This window comes from Lycium ferocissimum, unplaced genomic scaffold, assembly GCF_029784015.1.
Source record: "Lycium ferocissimum isolate CSIRO_LF1 unplaced genomic scaffold, AGI_CSIRO_Lferr_CH_V1 ctg518, whole genome shotgun sequence".
Taxonomy (NCBI): Eukaryota; Viridiplantae; Streptophyta; class Magnoliopsida; order Solanales; family Solanaceae; genus Lycium; species Lycium ferocissimum.
The window spans coordinates 92,385-114,547 of record NW_026725896.1 but is presented as its reverse complement, the minus strand read 5'-3'; the positions used below and the strand labels follow the sequence as shown (position 1 = coordinate 114,547).

Genomic DNA, 22,163 nt, shown 5'->3' with positions numbered 1-22,163 from the left:
GCGTGAAAATGAATAGTCAAAAGTCACCATGATAGAGCATCGTACACTCACATAAATCGGAAAACATAAATTAACTCAAAACAGAAATTTTTAAGAAGAAAAGAGAAAATGAATTACCTCAGGGCACCCCTTGAATGGCTAGAGAGAGAGAGAGAGAGAGAGTCCAAATATGTGTGCTGATAATAATAATGGGAATAGCAAATTTAAGAGTGAACTCACAGATCTGGAGGATCTGGCCACCAGATCCGCCACCAAATCTGGCCGTTTGGGTGTTGGAATGGTTTTTTTGGTAGAATGTGTATTTGTATAGGTTTTGTAATGTTATGTTTTGTAAATAGAAAACCATCGTCACGTTTTGTAAAAATTTCTCCTTAATATGTATATATACATAGTTTACCCTACATGTAATGCATAAAAAAATGCAACTCTACCGACTTCAACAACTTTAGATATGCGGAGTTTGAAGTTTCATATGTTTGAAATTCGATCATTTTTGCTTAAACTTTAATCATATGTAGCTGAATTCAGTTACTTACTTCTAAATTCTCGGCTTCCCGCCATGTGTAACATTCAAGAAATCAAATAGCAGAAGTATCGGACGTCTGTTTTTATATCTATTTCGACATTGTCAAACCAATAATTTATTGTTCTATTATGCCGCTTCCAATAATTTCTATTTGCATTGTTATGGATTCGTATTTTGAAAATACTCTAGCTGAGCTAGTCAGATGTTTTGCCTTCTTATAATCTTGCAATTTAAGAATTCGATCTTTTAAACAGTGGAAGACTAGCAATTGAAGTTATCTCCAAGTATTTGAATATTCCGAGTTCAGAAATCTAATAACTAAAAGAGGCTAGTCTTAGGATTTTTTCTTCTCTATAAAAAAGAAAATCACATCATATTAAAGTTTAAATTACATTAGTTAAATAACTTTATATTTGAGACCAATAAAACTTATTAAACAATATAGTTGTGTCAATATTCTTTTGAATATCCTAAAATGAAATTACACTTATGGTTTGTGCACTGTCGTTTGCTGATAGCTTAAGTATGCCATAGTGTATAGTAAATGACAGGCGTTCTTTCTCTTCACGATCCCATTGAGATTTAATAATCACTCTGATTCATTTTTAAAAAGAAATTTATAATTAATTGCCCGCATTCTCACAAAGGAAATTATGATACTATGTAGCTTGGATGACTGTAGAATATAGGTAGACAAATAATTTCATTTTCTATTGAATTCTGTATTGCACTCATAAGAGGTAATCAGGCAATAAAAAGGCAAAATAATTGTGATCTCGAGCAACGTATCAATGCCACTAATTTGAAGTACAAACGTGACATGAAGAGGACGCAGTTGTGTCCAAATTAATTAATTTTTCGGAAGAAACGAATTATTAGATTATCGATTAGCTAGTAGTTAAGCTTTAATTTGAAGTATACATTGGGAATTTCAAGGCCATAAAACATCATATGTTGGGTATAATTATAAAATAACAACAAGAAACAGTGAGAAAGTTGTAATTTGAACGGAGAAACACCTACAGTAAATAAGCACGGGAGCATAAAGCATGATTATGAAGTCTATGCATATATATATTAAAAAATTGGACAGGCATTTTGGACATGGGCATCCTCAAAAGTGTTCTATTTATTTAATTTATCAATAGTGTGAGGGTTCATCTCCCAAGCAATGGAAGTTTGATAATTTTAGTTCCAAGCGTGCAATATTTTTAGACTTTCTGTGACGAAAAAAAAAAAAAGAATGTTTGGGATTAAAATATGATAAAGAATAAAAAAATGTTGTTGGGTTATCTAAGTTTTTATGGTGTTTTAATTTCAAAAGATTTGTTAATTCTAGCTAGTCACATATTCTGGTTTGTTTTGAATAGAGTAGCTTGGAGTTTCCCTGTAGGAAGGCATAAACTGAAACAGATGAAAAGTAGAAAAATTAGAAGAATAAGCCTGTGAAAACAATAAGATAAAATGGTAGTAGAACTTGGAGTACCAACTAGGTGGTATAAGCAGAGAATTTGTATCTCAAACATTCGACAACTGTTGAATCTAGCAGCTTGGGCTTAAGTTAGACGTCTTTGGTTTGAACATAATGTAATCATATCTCTTTAGGATGCCAGAGAGCAATTAATTAAAAGATGCATATTATAATTGCAAACTCGGGTATTTAAATTCAAATTCTATTGCTAAACATCGCCTACAACTAATGTACAAAGTATTTGTATACAAATAATATGGCCTATAGGCGCAGCGGAGTAGCTATAGTTTGAATATTATGAGTTTGAAATTGAAATTCCTATCTCTTTTAATTATGGGCATTCGCCTCAATAAATCATAAAACGCCACACATTTTTTACTTAATGTTGATGGTATAATTAAAAGAAATGACATATTATTATGTGGTTAACTTTAACTATCTAATAAACGAATAAAAAACACGCGCTAAAGTTTTTTCAGAATTTGAACTGAGAGTACATCTAATTATAACACTTCATTAGGAATTGAGGTGTTCAATTAAATATGATTTAGTTTGAGTGTCTAAGGGGTTGTTTGATAGGAGGGATAAATTATTTCATATAGATGAGATTGAGTGGAATAGGATGGGATAACTTATCTCACCCTCTATATGGGATAACTAATCCTGCCTTTTATCTCATATAGACTGGATTGGTTGAGATATCCAAGGAGTTATCCCACACTACCAAAAATGTGATAATTCCAATCCCATGGTACTAATAATCTCGTCCGAAATCTCCTACCAAAAGACCCCTAAGTGAAATCTTATGATAAGTTTAAGGAGATGACTATGTATTGAGCCTAGTTAATACTAAGGGATCGTTTGGTACACGGTATAAGGTAGGATATTTCAGCACCAATTTTGGAATTAATTTTGGACCATGTTTAGTAGAAGGTATAAATTATTCCTGAAAAGATTTATATCTTTCACCAAACAAAGTATAAAATGAAGCTTAAACTGACAGATGGGATATCCCACCTTATCACACTAATTTTGAGATTATTTTATCTCACTTCCCAAATGGGATAAAATAATCCCCGGATTATTATCCCGGGATAGTTTAGCCCGCGTACCAAACGAGCCCTAAGTATACTCAACATATTTACAGGAGCCAGCTTGCTATACGCAGTGGCGGAGCCACATTATGCCGAGGGTGTTCATCCGAACCCCCTCGGCGGAAAAAAAACACTATTTTTATAAGGTTAAAATTATTTTTTATGTATATATAGTAGACGTTGAACCCCCTTAAGCTTCATTGTATGTTTACTTTTTTATATTTTAATCCTCTCGATAGAAATTCTGGCTATACGTGTTCACAAGAGCTGTTAAATAGTGAAGAACATGCTCGAACTAGCGACTGTACCATGTTTAACGGGGGGCTATTCTGAGCAGTGACCAGAAAATGCTTTGCCCAAACTCCAAGGCTAGGTGGCATAAACAAACAATTCTTTTTGCACTCTCAAAAATTCAAAAAGCTAATAAGGACGAAATTGGGAGTCAGATGAAAAGTGAAAAACCACAGTCGTATGCTGTGTGGTATGGGTTTTGGCAGTATGTGGAATGAGTAAAAAGGTGTGGCCATGTTTTACTCCACTATATTTTAGCATTCCCCCCGGCTTAATTTATGTGTAATATTTTTTTAGTATATCTCAAATAATATCATACTTTTAAAAAAATAATTCAACTTCACAATCTTTATGGATTTTTTATGAAATAATTTGCAAATACTTAAGATTTATTTTGTATCATAAGTTTTAAGTAAACTTTTGAACATGATCTGATTGATTTTTTATAAAAATAAATAAAAAAAATTTGGAGCTATGTTGAAAATCTAAATTTTATATTTCAATTCTCGAGGTTGATATAATAGTTAATTTGATAAATAAATATTTATTTTAAAATAATTTCCAATATTCTTTATATATTTTAAATATTATTAGTGTCCAAACGATCCTGAAAATCATTCTCTTTATTTTTGAACTTTTGTGTCTAGATAAACACCGTCACATATTCTTTATGTTTTAATTTTTGTGAAAGTGTTTGACTGGACAAAAAAATTTAGAATGAAAGAAAAACTTCTGAAACTTACAATCTGAGAAGCCGTTTGAACATGATTTAAAATCATGAGATGAAATCATATTTAGACATGCAATTTGAATTTCTTAAGTAATTGCAATTTTTTCTTATAGGCATAAAAACCCCACAAGTTGTGAAGACCATAAAAACTTTCCCAATTATTATTACCAAATGAGTAAGTCATGATTCATAACAAAATTAATACGTACTCATAACAAAATTAATCTATTGTACGCACTACTAGAAGACCTTTCTAAAAAATACAACATCAATTGATCAAATTTTAGTTCAATAAAATTTAAACTTCAGCATGAATAGTAATGCATTTCTCAATCAGATGATCAAGAAGACGAACCAACATTGTTACATTTAAAAATTTTATGGGTCTTTTTTACAAAATATAAATTTATGGGTCAAGTCTTACATTTAAAAATTTTGAAATTTCAAATCATGCCTTTTTGGATGATTTGAGATTTTATGTCATGAGATGAAATCGCATGTCCAGACGCCTACTAAAACAAGCTATAAATATTTGTATGGTTATGAATGAATTTATTAAAAAATAAAATAAAAATATACATAGTAATTATTTTAATATTTTTACGTCACTACATATAAAAAAAACAATACTCCCTCCGTTCCATAATAAGTGTCACTTTAGTCAAAAATATTTATCTCATAATAAGTGTCACCTTAGGATACCAATGCATATATTGACTAGTTTTTTTCATTTTTGTCTTTGAACAAAAAATGACAAATTTCTTTATTCAAGGCCAAAAGTTGAATTCACAATGTCAAATTGTGAGTTTCATGTGAAAACGAAAGTTTTGGCGTATGGAATACAGGATTAGTAAGAGGCAAAAGAAGTGGTAGTACTCTAAATAATGATAGTTGGATTCGCAATGTCGAAAGATGGACTACTTGTGTATGATCTAATCATCAAGAGAAAAAAGTAATTATACTTCATCACTGATTTTTTAATATACATGTTTTTAGTTAAGGTGACATTTATTATGAGACGGAGAGAATATCACATAAAGGGTAACCTAGAGCGTAATTGAGATGGAGGAAGTGAAATAAAAAGGAGAGGTGGGAGATGACAGTCACAAGGAGCAGAGAGTTGTCGGGTGAAAGGGGGAGAAAGGAAGCTTAACAACGCCGCACATTACAGCAAAAGCGGACAGCACGCGAGAAGGAGACTGACTCAGTACGGGTACCAGCATGTTGCAGGTCACCATATAGCCCAAGGGAGTCCATAACCCAATACTACACATCCCTTAGTACAGCACTAAAATTAAACGCCTGGGCCACCCTTAATCCAGCAGTCACTGAGTCACTCTATATGTTATTCTTATTCCTATTATATAGACCATCCTGAGTAGGCCCTCCGGTCCAGTTTTTTCCCCACATTCACCTCGATTACCCTCCACCACTTTGAATTTAGGAAGATTGGTGTTACTAGTCTAAATTTATATAACACTCTTTTCTTTTTAATCAGTAAAAAAGAATGAAATCTTTCTATATTAAGTAACAATTCAACTTTAAATTTATCTTTGTATCCTTAATAAAAAGATTTCTAGCCGTACAAATTTATATGATTTGTTTTAGATCACAAATTTAAACAAATTTCCTTTATTTTTTAAATTTTGTGTCCAATCGAACACCTTTATATAAAATTGGGCAGAGGGAGTATTTTTTTTTTAAAACAAATTCATGATACTCTTGATTAAAAGTGAAAAGTTATAGAAGTAAACTTGAATCGATGTGAAGAAAAATAACAAGGGAAAAGATGTACCCACTATTTTTTTCCGAAGGGAAAAGATGTACTAGAGGTACTTGCATTAGTAAAAATAAACAAGTTTGACAGACATAAAATGTGTGTCTCCAGCTTTCAAATATAAGAGAGCTATATCAATGTAGACAAGAAAAGTTACAAAACTACAAAAATTTAACTGGAATTAGAGTATCTGTTTATTACTCCTTACTATTGCGAGAAGGTGATTGCGCAGTAACATCCTGATAATATGACACTTACTAAGATGCTTTTGATTGAAACTTATTAATATTAATTTGTCATTGTATTCCTAATAACATGCTTTTGTAGGAAGAAAGTGATATTTTATGAACCACAAGATACTAAAGTTACTTAAATATAGTATTACGTATTTTTAGTTTATGTATGTCAAACTTTTTTTCTCTTTTTGATTTCGTGCAAAATCAAATAGCGCATATGAAATATAACCGAGTATAAAATGTCACTCCAATTTTTAAGCCATTACGCATTGCCAACCAATAAGCTGGAAGTAATAAGAGCGCTAAAGTGAAGAAAATAATGCTGTAAACTATTTATTTTTTTATCATCTTAATATGTAGTGGATGATTCAAAAATTTACTCTCTTAATGAGATGATAATTTCCAAACAAATGTTGACGCCCAAACTTCTTAGTCATAAAAAGCTTACATTTAAACTTGTTCTACGATAATATCTTACTTTGATTTATCGCAAAAAATATTTAGGGACAATTAGAAGGGGGGAAAAAAACAAAAGGAAAAGAGAGAAATATAAATTTTGAGAGTAGAAGTCACGCTCTATGATGACTGGTACCACGTTGGTGAATCCGAATGTGGTACTATATGTTAAAAAGAATAGGTGGGGTCAGTTCACCGCCAGACGGTCACCCTTTATAAGGGTTCACTCTCACCTGACTGACTGCAAGGCAATTACTGTGACTGCCATTTTTACTACTCGCCCCTTGAAATAGGAAACGACACACACTCATCCTGAAAGCAACTTCGTTTAGCCCCCACATTTAGTAAAAAGCCTGATAGGAAATTAATTGAACTTCCCATTCTCCTTTATTTTCTTCTCTATCCCTTTGGTCTTCTCATTAACAAAAGGCAGCCAAAACGGGTCTACCTCTGTGGATGCTTGGTCTCGGCGTTGAACGCTTGCGAGCTGATATGAATCGCTTGCTCGCGTTACTCTTCCACCAGGTTCAGATTATTACCCCTTTTTTTTTTTTTCCTTGCCATTATTATTTTCAAACCTTTTTTTTGTTGTTATAGCACGGACTTGAGATATTATTCGTACGTAAAAATAAACAGGGAGTATTGGACGAGCAATATTTGCAGCTGCAACAGCTTCAAGATGAATCCTCTCCTAATTTCGTCTCTGAAGTTGTCAACATCTACTTTCAAGAATCCGAAAAGCTCTTACGAAATCTCAGATGCTGCTTGTGAGTTTTTAGTCTTTCCTCTTTTTTTTTTTTGGCTTTGTACACTTCTTTCTCTCTAAAGATATAGTATTTTACTACCACAACTTTATTGTGGGCATGTTTTTGTCAAGCGTGGAAAAAGTTCTAGTCTTTTTGTTGGGTTATATATATCTCTAAGTTTGTATTCTTTACTTTTTTTTCTTTCTCATTTCCTGATGTCGCTTTTTTAAATGTGGTGCAAAAAAACAGGATGGACAGGGAGTTCTCGGACTACAAGAAAATGGGAGTGCATTTGAACCAGTTCATAGGAAGTAGCTCAAGCATTGGTGCCAAACGCGTTAGGAATGTCTGTGTGGCCTTTCGCGTTGCTTCCGAGCAGAATAACAGACTAGGGTACGGTAACATTTTGTTATTTCTAATTAATCAATCGACTCCGCCATTAGCTAGCTTTAATACTGAAAAAAGTTAATTTTTTGCAGATGTTTGAGAGCTTTAGAGTTGCTTGAGCATGAATACTGTTATCTCAAGAACAAACTTCATGAACTTTTCCAGGTATACTTTATTTAAACATAGGCGTACATATTTTTTCATCCTAGCTTTACAATATTTTATTGCTGAAAGTACACCATGCATTAATTAGCTATTCCTTAGTCCCTAGAAAAGTTCTTTAGCATTAAATAGTTCTGATCATATTTTCGTGCTACAGATAGAGCAGCAAAGACTTTTAGCAGCTGCAGTCAGGTACCCAGTTCAGCACTAAAATAAAGTGCTCTATCAGCAGCATGAAACAAAAGTGGAAGAATATGAGATAGCGAAAATTAGACTTTCTTTTTTGGTGTGGTTTCTAACTTATGAAATATGGAGGGGAATGAAAGTAGCTTAGGACTAATGTTTTAGTAGTTTGAATGAAGTGTTCAAATCGTGATTCTGGAATTTGTTTGGAGATTCCGCTTCAACACTCTTTTGAGTACTGCTCCCTTTATGGAAATGTCACTTTCTTTTCCACGTACTAACGGCAAAAGCATCCAATCACTAACTTACTTTATTAAACGTCTAAACAAATCTCACTTATCAAAAACATCAGTCAAATTAAATGAGTGTGTTTCTGCATGTAAAGAACATTTTATCTGTCTATATTAACGTCGTCGCCAATCAGCAAGAATCAATTGAAGATTCTGCATTAAATGTCGGAGTTCCTGTCAAAGCTAAACTAAACTATAGACTTTACCTATAAAGGCACAGTAACCCTTTAATGCTTTTGCACCTTGAACTTTTGTTTCTTTGATGAGTGTCTACCTTTTGGGAAATGGATTGATCCTAAAGATACTGTTGATTCATTTGATATATGATTAGGCTGTGGAATCCAAGAAAATAACTTTCATGAAGGATTACTTAACATTGTTTTAAGTCTTAACGAAGATATTAGTGGTTTTCGTAATGCTAAGCCTAAGAATGATGTCACTTTGTCCTGTTCTATATGCAAAAATAAATGACTATAATGCAATCAAATATTGTTCAACGTTTGATTTTCCTCAAAACAGAAGTACTCTGTTAATCTTTAGTATGCTTCGACTGGGTATAAAAAAATGCAAAAGTAAAGAAAGACCCATGCATTTCCTTATAGTATCGCAACAAATCGGAATAGGTTTTCCATGTTCGTAGTGTTGTAGAGGATAAAACTGAGAAATAGTCACTTTTCAGCACTTATAATTGACAAATAGCATTATCATGAACATTGAAATTGGATCATTTGCAATTTTGTCACTATCTTGTGTTTTGTCCGGGGCATAAGTTTATATTTTCGTATCATTTTATCCCACAAGTTATGCTCGCGACCTTAAAGAATTTATGTACCGTTAAACATAAGTTCGATTTTGAAAGGAAATAATTAAAGATCAACACATTTAAAGGTGGCCAAAAATTAAAAAGACCAGCCCATTTGAAGGACAAACCGTGTAATTATGGCTAGGCCCAGCCCAGTATACCGAGCAAATCCATTTTGCCCAAACACTTTGAAGCATTCATACTTCTTAGTTACTGGGCCTTGAGTTCTAGGCTTAACTGAGTTTTGTCGTTTGGGGCCTTCTCCGAATAGGGCCTGAAGGCCTACAATTTCATTGCTGATAAGCGTAGAGGACAAATAGTCCAGCTCAGCAGTATTATCATGGGATTTTACACAAATGACTACAATTTGTTTTTTTTAGGCATAGCTACACTTTTGCTAATTATATTTTGTAGATACAATAATGCTACAGGTTAGTGTATTCGAATTCGGCTGTGTTTCGCTTTATTCAATTCGAATGTATTCAATTAAGTTGTATTCATTTCTAACTATTTTATATTGTATTCAATTTATTATATTTATATTCGGTTGTATTCAAACAACATAAATGCCAAAACAATACAGGAATATTTAGCTGCATTCAAAATTCACGATATTCATCTGTATACCAAAAAAAAATCTCTTTTGAAATACAAGCGAAAAATACATAAAGAAACACTGAATTTTACACTAAAAAAATTAACGAATACACTCAAATAATGAATACAAGAAATAAAATACACCCCAAAAAGAAATACACCACCAGCATCATGGAGGAGGAAAATGGGAGAGATGATCATCTGAAGATCGCAGAAATCCACTAGCTTGAATATATTTTTGTAATATCTAAAGAGGCCAAGCCAAAAAGTTGTCATCATTATAAGAAGAACAACAGAATGAAGAATAAACAGGGGATATAATTCATCAATGGTGAAAACTCATAAAAAGAATGTCTATTCTTCTTGTCAATTTATCTTTATTCGATCTATCATTTAAGCAAACCATAAATCTCGGGTGAAGTATGATGAGGATGATGATGTATCAAGTGGAGGCGTCGGGCAGATTTGAGCCACCGTCATTCTCGCCACTGCCACCAACAACCCTCGTCCTCTTTCTCCCATCTCGATGTAACTTTTTCGCCATCCGCCACAATAACACCTCTCCTCTTTGTCACTCGGATCTGATGGCGTCGGAGCTTGAAGCCAAGAGAGTTTGACTAGTGGTAGTCGATCTGAGTGTATTTTTGCTCAAATTTGAGTCTCCATCGACTGATCTGCCCAGAAATACATCTAAAAAGCGCGTCAATTTCTTGCCGGAGTAAGAGAGAGTGGAAACAGATGAGAGGGAGACCAGATGCGAGAGAATGGTTGAATTGGGGATACATTCCTCTTTTCACTGTATTTTACCTTATAGTTAATAATTATCATTAATATACAAATGTTAGCTATGGGAAGTAATTAAGTCAAACTATAGCTACTAAATATAATTACCTACTAGCGTTTGTCAAGCCACGTAGATTTCCCTATTATTATTGGCAAGGGAGATTGACCCATATATATAATAAGAAACGCATTTACAAAATATAACAAAACTTTTTAGTTTACAAAATATAGCAATAGATTTCTTACAAAATTTAAACGAAATTTTAGCGGAAGTTTTTTTTTTTTTAAAATAATTATTTTTTTTTCTACTCCAGGCTTAAAAAAATGGCTAAAAATTTTGTGAATGAAAAATTTATGAAATGTGTATATCTCGCTCAAAGCTTACAAAATTCGCTTAGAATTTTGTGTGTGAAAACTGTAGGAAAAATGTTGAAATGTGTGTATCTGGTTCAAGGCTTAAAACTTTCGCTCATTTTGTGTATAAAAACAGTTTGAATTATGTATATCTCGCTCAAGGCTTAGAATTTCGCTCACATTTTTTGTGTATAACGTTCATGATTGGTTTTGGAAAATCAATACAACTACAACAACATTTTATATAGCTTTCATATAATATTTAAGGCTTAAAAAAATCTCTCAGAATTTTGTGTGTGAAAAATGTATGAAATATGTATATCTCGCTCAAGGCATAAAAAGTTCGCCCAAAATTTGTGTATGAAAACTGTATTAAAAATTTCGCACATATACACATTTCATACAGTTTTTATACACAGAAAATTGACTGAATTTTTTAAACGTTGACCGATTTTTATTTAAAAAATAATAAAATATATATATTTTTTAAAAAAGTATGAAAAATGAAGATCCGTTCTATGTTGTAAATAAGAAAAAATATCCTCATGTTTTGTAATAAAGAGTCTTAAGTAGGTAGCATTTTTCATTTTCCACACTGGGGGCAAATGGTCATCTAATTATTGAACTTAATCGGTAATAGCCTGATTTCATTTGATTTTAGACCTAGTATTTTGAACAGTTTAAAACTTAATCAAATCACAAAAACGCTTATTTGGTCAGGTGAATCTGGAATAAATTCTGCTTTACTTGAAGAAAGATTTACCCCCAAATATCATGAACTAAGATAAAAACTTATTTGTACTGGGGCCACATCAAGTCAATAGAAGCATGATGTGTCTTTGAACATAGATTTTAGCATTAATCATGATTAATAAACATGCATTTTCACCTTATTAAATCACTTAACTATAATAAATTTACATAATGTGGTATAAACACTCAATGTAAATATTAAACAACTGCATAATATGGTAATTAAAAGAAAAAAAAGTTATTTTTGGACCATATGCTGAATTGATATTCTACCAATTCCTCCTTTTTTCTTATACAGCTAATGCAAGTGTCTCTTCCCTTCTCTTTTTGTCGAATATTATTATCCACGAAAACATTACAGATATCTCATCCCATATCTGACAAATTTAAAGAGACATTGCCGACTTTTAAAATTAATTTCCTCGCACATTCTGCATATGGGCTTTCATTATGTCTATAAATAAATAAAATAAAGCAGCTCTCTATTTTTTAAGGGAAATATAATATTTCCAATAGTTTAATGGATATTGATTTTGATACTTAATACTATAAGTTTGAGAAATCAAGACAATATACAAATAAAAGAACATAATGTATGAAATTACAGGCACACAATCGACGTGTATTTGTTAAAATGTCAACCTCTTCAACCACACGAATTATACACACATCTTTATTATTTTCAAAGCGAAAATGAGAAAAACACCTCAAATTCCAACATACAGGGTCATTTTGACAACGCGCATATTGGTACTCCACACATTTGAATCTGGCTTCTCAACTACAACCATATATATTTGTCTTAAGGTCTTTTTCAACTTATTTAGTCGGTTAACCTAAAAAATGTATCATAACAGCAAGGAAGAAAAAGTCGGCGAACTTTTAGTTCAAGCAATCTAGAAAATGTTTCAACCGAAAGTACTTGAATATTGAGATTCATAGCAACCATTATACAGAGATACACCTTGTATTAATTCCAAGTCATGTTATGAACACTATTAATGTCATAATTGGTGAATTTTGTCAATTGTAGCCTATCGTAGGATGTGATAGTGGTATTTAATTTAGAGATTTTGAAATATGAGTTTTGAAATTTTGTAGAAAAAGTCTAGTAATATCTTGTCTATGCAAAAACGGCTCAAACAAACATATTTCTCTAGAAACTTAAAAAACGGAGTTTTTAAACTTGGTTGTACCTAACTCTAAAAAAAAGCCATCGTAGTTATTTGATACTCCCTCGGTCCCATAATAAGTGTTACCTTAGCAAAAACAAGCATATTCAGATACCAATAATGCAATGTTAAATTTACTAAATTACTCCTATATGATAAAAAAAATTACTTTTTTTTCCTCTTGATTAGAGCATGCACAAGTAGTAATCATTGGGAATCCGACAATACCAAGTTACTATGTGGCTTGGTAATCATTAATTTAGATGTTACTTTAACTTGTCATTTTTTGTCTAAGGGTAGAATTGGAAAAAACTAGCTAATTTATGTTTTGGTTTTCTAAAGTGATATTTATTATGGAATAATTTTTTCTGGGTAAGGTAACACTTATTATGGTACGGAGGGAGTACCTTTTTAAATAAATCAATGCTATATCACTTCGCACACGTGCCAAATTCAACCAAGAAACTAACCTGGGGTAACTTCTTACCTGCCCAATGTGCACCATAGCTCATAACTGCTTCTGTATTATTAAGAGGATGCGATAACGCTCAATTAAGGTAAATCAACTTATTGGTTTTCGTAAAATAAATGCTATAGAAAAAGTTTAAAACCCATGGATCCCAGTCCGTCCCTTAATCAAAAGGGAAAAGAAAGGCAAAAAAACGAAGAGGCAGTTGGCTGACTCTCTTTTAGTGGCAAAAGGAAATGCTGGTTTGTATTATTGTGCAATTTTTTCAAAACTAGTGACACCTGCATGCAATGCGTCGCACTGTTGGTTGCCAATTTAATTAATTAATAAAAAGTGAATGTCTTTATGAATGTTAGATACCAGCGTCATTTTCATATTCCTAATTTAAAATATGCACGATCAATCCCAACGTAGATATACTATCTTTCCATTTACATATTTGACTACATTAGTCGTATGACAGATGTCTAATTTCTCAAAATAGGTTCAGTAAACTACATTATCCACTTACATTTTTAAAAATCACGATAGATATCGTTATACGGGGTAAAGTCTTTTCTTTATATAGTAGGTTTTGGATAGATATTGAGACATGATTTAATGGATGAGGACATGTATGCATGGGACATTCTTCAGCAAACCGTATTATTTCCTTAAGTAGGTATGTTGGTTTCCATAAATATCTTTGATTTGGGCTCCTTGTCCGATTTTGAAAACGACTTGCTGGATAAATTTTAAAAAACTAATTTATACTGTCTGTATGCATTGTTATGTAAATTTTTTTGCACGATAACATAATTTAAGCAATTACTTTTCTTTTTTTTAAATGTATGACGAACATTTTTAATTAAATGCAAAGTGTATGAATTAAAATTATGTCTTATGTGTTTTATTCTTAGTTTCAGGTGAAACTTTCATCGAGAGGCTAAATCAGAATTTTAACTTATGAGATAAAAAATTTTAGAATAGTGTTCTCAAAAGTTGGTAATTGGGTTTTGAATTAAGCTTTTACATATATTTAATGAATTTTGCAAATACAATATTTGAACTGAAATCATTTTTTGCGGAAGCAGTACGTCAGCTTCTAAACGCACTCTAGTTTCATGTGAGTTTTTTCCTGACTCGGTAGTACTATTACTATTCTCCCCACTAGTGGGAGATATAGAAAGTTGGTACGGAAAAAGTTACCCGGACCCAGAGGATTGTATTTTCTTCTTGTCTTCTAGAGCATAATGGGCACTCTTTGCATATTAATAATATTGTGCTATTTATTTGGGACCTCCAATTACCTTCTGATTAGATTAGATATTTGAATATTGACCATTGGTTATTTGTGATCTCCTCAATATTTTGATTCCCATATACGATCTAATAAAATATTAAGATAAATTTGCTATTATAATGCAAGTTGCAACCTTTAATTGAGTGAATTTAAATATTAGTACACATGTACTAAAAGCTGAAAGTAAGAGGCTTCATTCTTAAATTACTTTAATTGCTTTAGGCGAGATTTTTTTTAATTAACAATTAATAATTCTTCTATAGATCATAGATAGAGGGGGGAGCCCCTTTACAAATAAATGCACACCACATGTCTCTAGCGAGTTTTCTACCTCTTCTCTCAGACCGTCCTTTTGGCCTCTTCAGTTCATAAATACTACAGTATCTCATTTCTTTTCTTCCAATAAATTGCTAAGGATAGTAAAGGTGTTTTAATCATAAGTGTACTTTTTCTTTTCAAAGTCAGATTTGAAGCAAAACAAGAAAATGAAGGGTAAAGTTGTTGAAGAAACATTCGTTTGTAGTGAAGAGATGAATCTCACAGTTCTTAAGACCTCCCTTTTCTTCACTGGGGATGGGTTCACTGCATACGACTGCAAAGGGGAGGTTGTGTTCCGAGTGGACTCGTATGGTCCGGAATCTCGTGACCTGGGTGAACTCGTTCTCATGGACGCCGCTGGCAAATGCCTTCTCACTGTCCGTCGGAAGGTACTCATTAAATCGTAGTACTACTTTTTTCTTCTTCTCCCAATTTCTGATTTTGCAATTTATGGCAAAAATTGTGAGACGATAAACTGTTAAGAGTCCCACATCGGTGGGAAATGGTGTCTTTAGTTTTTCATATAGTCTCGGTTAATCCGCTCAGAGTTAGCTTTTAGAGTTCAGTTAAGCAGTTAGGGTTTAACTTTTTACATCATATCCGAGCCAGGTCTATACCAATTCAATATTTCCGGCGTTGGTCTGCCCGTTTTATATTATACACGCTTTAGATGTCTAGTTCGTAGATTGAAAGGTCAGCTGCTTGCCTTGACTCAGCGAGTCCAAAAGGTATGATTATAGTACATAGTCGATAGCTTGCCTAGGGATGAGTGTGTTAGAGTCCCACATCAGTGAAATATGATGTCCTTGATTTCCTTATATAGTCTCGGATAATCATCCTCTCTGATTAGTTTTTTAGGTTGAAGTAGGCTCAAAATTAATTAACATAAAAGAGTTGACTCAGTTATTAATTATTTTTTTTTTGGAACAGAGGCCGAGTTTGCATAACAGGTGGGAAGGCTACTTAGGGGAAAGAGAAGAGGGGGCAAAGCCAATATTCAGCGTGCGTAGATCCTCAATAATCGGAAGATCCAACGTGACAGTAGAAGTATACAGCAATCCAGCGGAGGAGTATCAGATCGAAGGGTCATTTGCGCAAAGAAACTGCACATTCTTCAACGCCGACAAAGTATCAGTGGCTGAGATTAGACGCAAAGTGGATGCTTGTGCTAATGTAGTGCTTGGCAAGGACGTTTTCTCTCTTTCAATAAAACCTGGTTTTGATAGTGCGTTTGCCATGGGATTAGTTCTCGTGCTTGATCAAATCAACGTTGATGATTTTACTGATAATCGGGTCGATGTCGACCCAATTTCAGATGATTCCAATCATTCTTCTTAGTTTTTCATTACTTTCACTGTTTTGTAAAAGAGTTTTAAATTATATAATATGTGGGTGTATAGTTTTAAGCTCTTTTGTAAATTTGCCTTTTTTCTTTTTTTCTTTAATGTTTAATAAGAAATCCTACTAACTGAAGCGAAGTATCATAATTTTGCCCTGTATTAGAGAAAATCTGGAATTAATCTCCATTTTAAGCATTGAGTAATGCGCTGGTGGCAAGAGACAAACTAAAGGTTCAAATTCAATACTCTAATTTTGACTTGTAAACTTTTGCCGTTGAACTATGGTCACACTTCTTTATAATAACAGCCCTCCTCTATAATATTGGAACAAAAAACATTTTATTTAGAAGTGTTTGACTGTATTGCACTTTTGGAATTGCGCATTCAAAATTTTATAGATTTTCTTAATTATAATGAGTATATTTTACCTTAGATATTGGATTCGATCGAAGTGACGTTGGCCTCATACTAGTGGAATAATCATCCCATAAAGAATCAAGATTAGGAATAGATAGAAACAGAAAAGATAACAAAAAGTGAAGAATATTTTTATTGTATATTTAGCTTTGAATTCATTTGTTAATTCCAAAATGGAGTAATTGCTTAAGGAATAAGAATGGTCTTTCATATTTGTTTGCGTAAAGCGAATTCTGCCACTCTTTAACGTGGTGCAGCCTTGTGGTGTCCAATACTATGGATCGTTAATTTCTTGATGATCACGATGAAACGATGAGTTGAATATTTGACACTAAGGTCGTGAAGTTATTTATGTTGTTTGCTTATGTGTGGTTATAATGAAGGGATTGTTGACGAATAATACCGACGAAACGATTATTATGTGATGATAATAATGAAAAAGATCATTATACATTAATTACTTACTTTTAATATATATTTTTATCTTTAAGAAGTAATTTTTGTATTGCTCTTGTTACGTTTTGTACATAAAAGAATACATAAATTCTTCACATAAATAATTTAATGACAGGCCAACCAAATGCTGCAATGATTAGCAACTATAGTTTTTTTCTTCCGCAAAATGTATATTGAGGTTAATTATTCGATACCACAACCACATGATCTCTTAGTGTATTGTATGGTTTAGATCCTGGTAGAAATAGATAAATGTATTCTCTTAGAACCAATCAACTGCAAAGAAACGTTAAAATTGCTTCAGCAATGCGCCTCTATCAATTAATGCAGGATCCTTTTCTTTCTTTCCTTATCATGGTGGACCTTTAAATGGGACTGCCAAAACCATTTTGCCCTTCCACCCGAATTTATAAAAAAAGAAAACCCTGAAATAGATGGAGATCAGATATAAATTGTGGTATGGGCTATTTTACCGACCTTCCAGCTTCCTCTGCCCTTCATATTCTAGTTCTTTCCCTTTTGTATGTGTGTGTATATAGTAAGAACATGCTTAGTGAATTTGCAGAGGTGGAGGTAAAATTTGAAATTTATGAGTACTGAACTTCAAGTTCATTGCTCATTTTAATTACTTGATTCGTAATGAAATATTGATAACCCACTTAGTGGATTTTCTAATATAAATACAAGATCTTAGCAAAAAATCTTGGATTCATCTTAATCCGTACCTAATATTGTAGCTCTCCCTAAGTGATTGTCTTTATACTACTGTAATCTCATTTGAAGCTGCTTTATGGGAGATCTTTCTTAATGATATTTATTTTTGCCTTAACCTGAAATTTACCATTGATGAGTAGAACAATCATTTGAATCTCCGCACTCGTTAGTCCATAGATTGCTATTGAAAAACGTTGCCTAGAGTAGTGCGATTCGCTTTATTTTCCAAGCTCTGATCCCTTAATCAACCTTCTTTTTCTCCTCTCACTCAAATGAATTTTAATATGTTACACATGTTCCAAAAGCTAAATGGGTCAATGGTTGAAAGGCTCAATACTCAAATTCAGAGTATTTCTTCTTTTTTCTTGTACTCCTATCATTCTGTTTTGTCGCCTTGATGAATTTTGGGAACACATAGATCTTATGTCTGAATCGTTGTCACTTGCAAGTTAACACACGGCCCACATCTATAATCAAATGGAATTGTTTCACCTACAATATGCTATAATTAAATAGTCACCTAAAAGCAATTTCTCTTAGCCAATATCTTAAGAAGTTAGTGATGATCCTCTTTCACTATTTTATTAAAAGGAGATTCAATTAGTTTGAATCCTAAGTGGCTATGTATTGCCTTGTATTGATCTAATTGAATGGGAGGAAAGTACACATTAAAGTGATTGAAATAATATTCCATGTGTTACACATTCGTTGACTTAGGCCTCATTTGTTTGTACTTAATGGAGGTTTTAATCGAATAGTTGGACTTTTTAGGCAATTAAGTGCGTTTGTTTACATTAAGATCTAAGCATTTACTTGGTCTGAATAGATCTTAATCATTAAGATCTTGAACAAAATCTTAATATCATTAAGAGGTATTTTGTATGAATAATTTTTACCACTGGTTCCATCTCCCCCCATCCCCCTCACTCCCACCACCCAACCCTTACTTACCCCTCACCACCACTACCCCACCTACCCACCCCCACGATTACCTACCCCACCACCCACCCACCCCAACCCTCCACTACCCACCACCCATACCCCAACCCTACCCCCCCCACTCACCATCAACACCACCCCAACCTCCACCCCCACTCCACAAACCCACCCATCACTACCACCCCACCACATTCACCACCCACCTACCTTACTCCCAACCACCCCCTCACCATTACCCACCCCACCGCCATCGCCCCCACCTACCAACCCCTCCTCCCACCCCCGCCCCCCTAAAAAAACCACCCACCATCACTACAAACATCTCGATCATTACTAGCAAACATAAATGTTTCATATTTTTATCTAATAATATTCTTATTTTATAAAATTTGTATTTATTTTATAATTTTTAGTTTCGATTTTATTTGAATTGTATATTTATTGTGTTTAAATAAATACATTATGCACATTCAGGTGTTGAGAAAACAAACAGTCTAAATCATTTAGTGTTCAGATTTAGAGACAACATCTTAATCATTCAGATGTGTATTCAGATTCAGACGTCTTAATCTTAATGAAAACAAATGAAGCCTTAATAAGGAACTCATTTTGAAACAATAATTTTGCAATATTAAAAGGACACGTTATTTTCTGCCAACGATACATTTACCAACCTTTTTCATATTTTTTAAAGGGGGAGATGTATCGACATTTTCCCTCTCCTAATTCAATAATGTATATTTTGCTCTTCAAATTATCAATGCCCCTTTAAGTATCGTTGAAATATTTTATACGTATATCATAATGGGAATTTTTGATATAATTCTTTGTGTTTGTCTGTGTGTGTATTTTACATTTTTCAGTTTTTTTTCTTTTTATACTTTTAGATCCAGCCCAATAAGAATAAGTCCAGCTCAAACCGATCTCTTTAATTCCAGCAATTTCACTTTACAAGTCCAGTCCGTTTCTAATGTATGTTCTATTTTCATTTGGGAAAATAACCTAATAATACCACTTAAAACTCTATATTACAAAATATAAGGATATTTTTTCTTATTTACAAAATATATCAACTTAATTACAAAATATAACAGATCTGAAAAAAAATAAAAGCCAACCTTTTCCTTCCCTTTTTCCCCATTCTCTGTTTTATCCAAAATAGAGCCACTCCACCCTTCCTTTCCCTTTCTTCCCATTTTTCATTTCCTCCAAAATTTCACCGCCCAGCCTTCTCTTTCCCTTCTTCTCTTCTCTAAAGTCTTCTTTGGCGAGTTCAGGCCACGCTTCGGTGGCAGATCTAAACAAACATGATTTGGAAAACGGCAGATCTAGAAAAAATACTGAGAGAATGAAGCCATTCTTCAAAATTAGCAACAATGTACCAAATCATATATATAGGCAATGCAGATCCAGGAATTCAGAGTTTAGGTTCAGTTTGTTCAGATCCTATTTGTACCATTACGAAAGTTCCCTTTATGTGGCAAATACCTCCATCTTGTCAACCCACTTGAATTCCTCTTATTTTTTGTTCTTGTTTTTTGTTTTCTACTTGCTGCTTTTTGTCTCTGTTATTTGAATATGAGACATTAGGAATTCCCATTTCTACTTCCTTTTTTCAAATTATAAGTTTCTCTTTGATATTAGATACAGGCTAAAAGTAGTATTAAGCATTGGTCTCAAAGGACCGGAAACAACTCCAAACATCGCAAAAATAATTAAACTATTCGAAAATTCAACTATCAGATTGGGAAATTTCAAGAATATGAAACTTTCTGTTAATCTCAAATTCGATTATCGCACTATACGGATTCAAAACTTAGAAAAATTAGCAGACTAATTTTGGATCTGATGAGATTTGGCTTCTCTTCAAATTTCGAAGTGAGACTCAAATTGTATTAATGTTGTATGATAATTATATATTGAGTTTGTATGAAATTTATTTCTTAAGTTTTATAGTTTGTTGTACTTGTATTAAATTTGTATTAGTACTGCATGAAAGTTATATACAATGTTGTTGTAGTCATATTAAATTTCCAAAAACCTAACATGAACTTTTTACAGATTTTATACAGTTATATACATATTCCATGCTGTTTCTATACAGTTTTCATACACGAAAAATATGAGAATTCTAAGCCTTGAGCGAGATATACATATTTCATACAGTTTTTATACACAAAATTGAGCAAAATTTTTATGCCTTGCATGAGATATACATATCTCATACATTTTTCATACACAAAATTTTGAGAGAAAATTTTAAACTTTGAGCGAGATATACACATTACATATACAAATTTTCGTACATGTTTTGTAAGAAATCTATTGGTATATTTTGTAAACTGAAAAGTGTCGTCATATTTTGTAAATATACTCTATTCTTATGTATATATAGGTTATTCTCCCTTTTCATTTTGGGTCATTTGCACTTTTGTTCCCTATTTTGTGCTGGTATTAAATTTTTTCCCTCAAGCCAAACAACTTTTTCGCGTGGCATAAGTTTATATTTTTATATCATAATATTTCATAAGTTATGCCGCTCGCACTTAAATAACTTATGCTCCCCTAGGAATAAATTCGATTTTGAGGGCCAAAAATTAAAGAGCAACCCATGTGAAGGGAAAATCGTGTAATTTCTTCATTGGAAAATTCTTGGTTGTAGCTTCTTTTAGTACCTATTTATTCATAATAACTGCCCTTTCATTTAATTATTATTAATAGCTAATTAACTTTTCTAAATTAAAATTGGTAGCTACATAAAAAATACATACCCAAATACATTTATCTTTCTCTATTCCCACACACTACCCATTTCAGATTTTTCATCTTCTCAAAACCCTAAAATACTTTCTCTCTCCCCTTCTCTCATCTGCGCCGCCATAACCACCACCACCACGGCCTGCGCCGCCACATCTACCCCCACCATAACAATATTTCATTCAGATTATACTAGATTTACCCACAAAAAAACTAAAAGAATGAAAATTTTAGGGTTTTCTTATAGAAGATGATGTGATGATGATTAATAAAACTAGGGTTTAGATGATTTTTTTGTGATAGTAGTTGTAGTTGTACGATTTTGATATAGATGATGATGATGACGATCAGATCTGTGGTGACATCTTGGATTGCGGCAGCGACTTTATTGCGGTCAATGTTACTGCGGCGGCGAATTGTATGGTGACAGCGAAGGCGACGGTGGTGTCGTCGTCATGTTTCAGATATGGCCGGAAAATGGCTTAGATCTAGCTGGGTCAAATCTGCGGATTTGAGTGTTTTTTGTATTTTTTGAGTGTATTTGGTTGAATATATGAACAATGTATTTGGCTCAGATATGGCCGGAAAATGGCTCAGATCTAGCTGGCTCAGATCTGTGGATTTGAGTGTTTTTTGAGTGTTTTTGGCTGAATATATGAAC

At 33.0% G+C, this 22,163-nt stretch overlaps 2 protein-coding genes across 2 annotated transcripts; both read left to right on the top strand.

Moving 5' to 3' along the window:
* The first annotated feature begins 6,819 nt into the window (after window positions 1-6,819).
* On the top strand, window positions 6,820-8,310 carry LOC132044768 (pseudo histidine-containing phosphotransfer protein 6). The gene is made up of 5 exons (XM_059435280.1): window positions 6,820-7,106; window positions 7,218-7,348; window positions 7,577-7,720; window positions 7,807-7,879; window positions 8,034-8,310. The coding sequence occupies exons 1-5, from the start codon at window positions 7,038-7,040 to the stop codon at window positions 8,085-8,087; spliced, it is 471 nt and encodes a 156-aa protein (XP_059291263.1). The 5' UTR covers window positions 6,820-7,037; the 3' UTR covers window positions 8,088-8,310.
* A 6,533-nt stretch (window positions 8,311-14,843) lies between these two features.
* On the top strand, window positions 14,844-16,352 carry LOC132044756 (protein LURP-one-related 12-like). The gene is made up of 2 exons (XM_059435262.1): window positions 14,844-15,268; window positions 15,810-16,352. Exons 1-2 carry the CDS (start codon window positions 15,047-15,049, stop codon window positions 16,215-16,217), a joined length of 630 nt encoding a protein of 209 aa, XP_059291245.1. The 5' UTR covers window positions 14,844-15,046; the 3' UTR covers window positions 16,218-16,352.
* The last annotated feature ends 5,811 nt before the right edge of the window (window positions 16,353-22,163 follow it).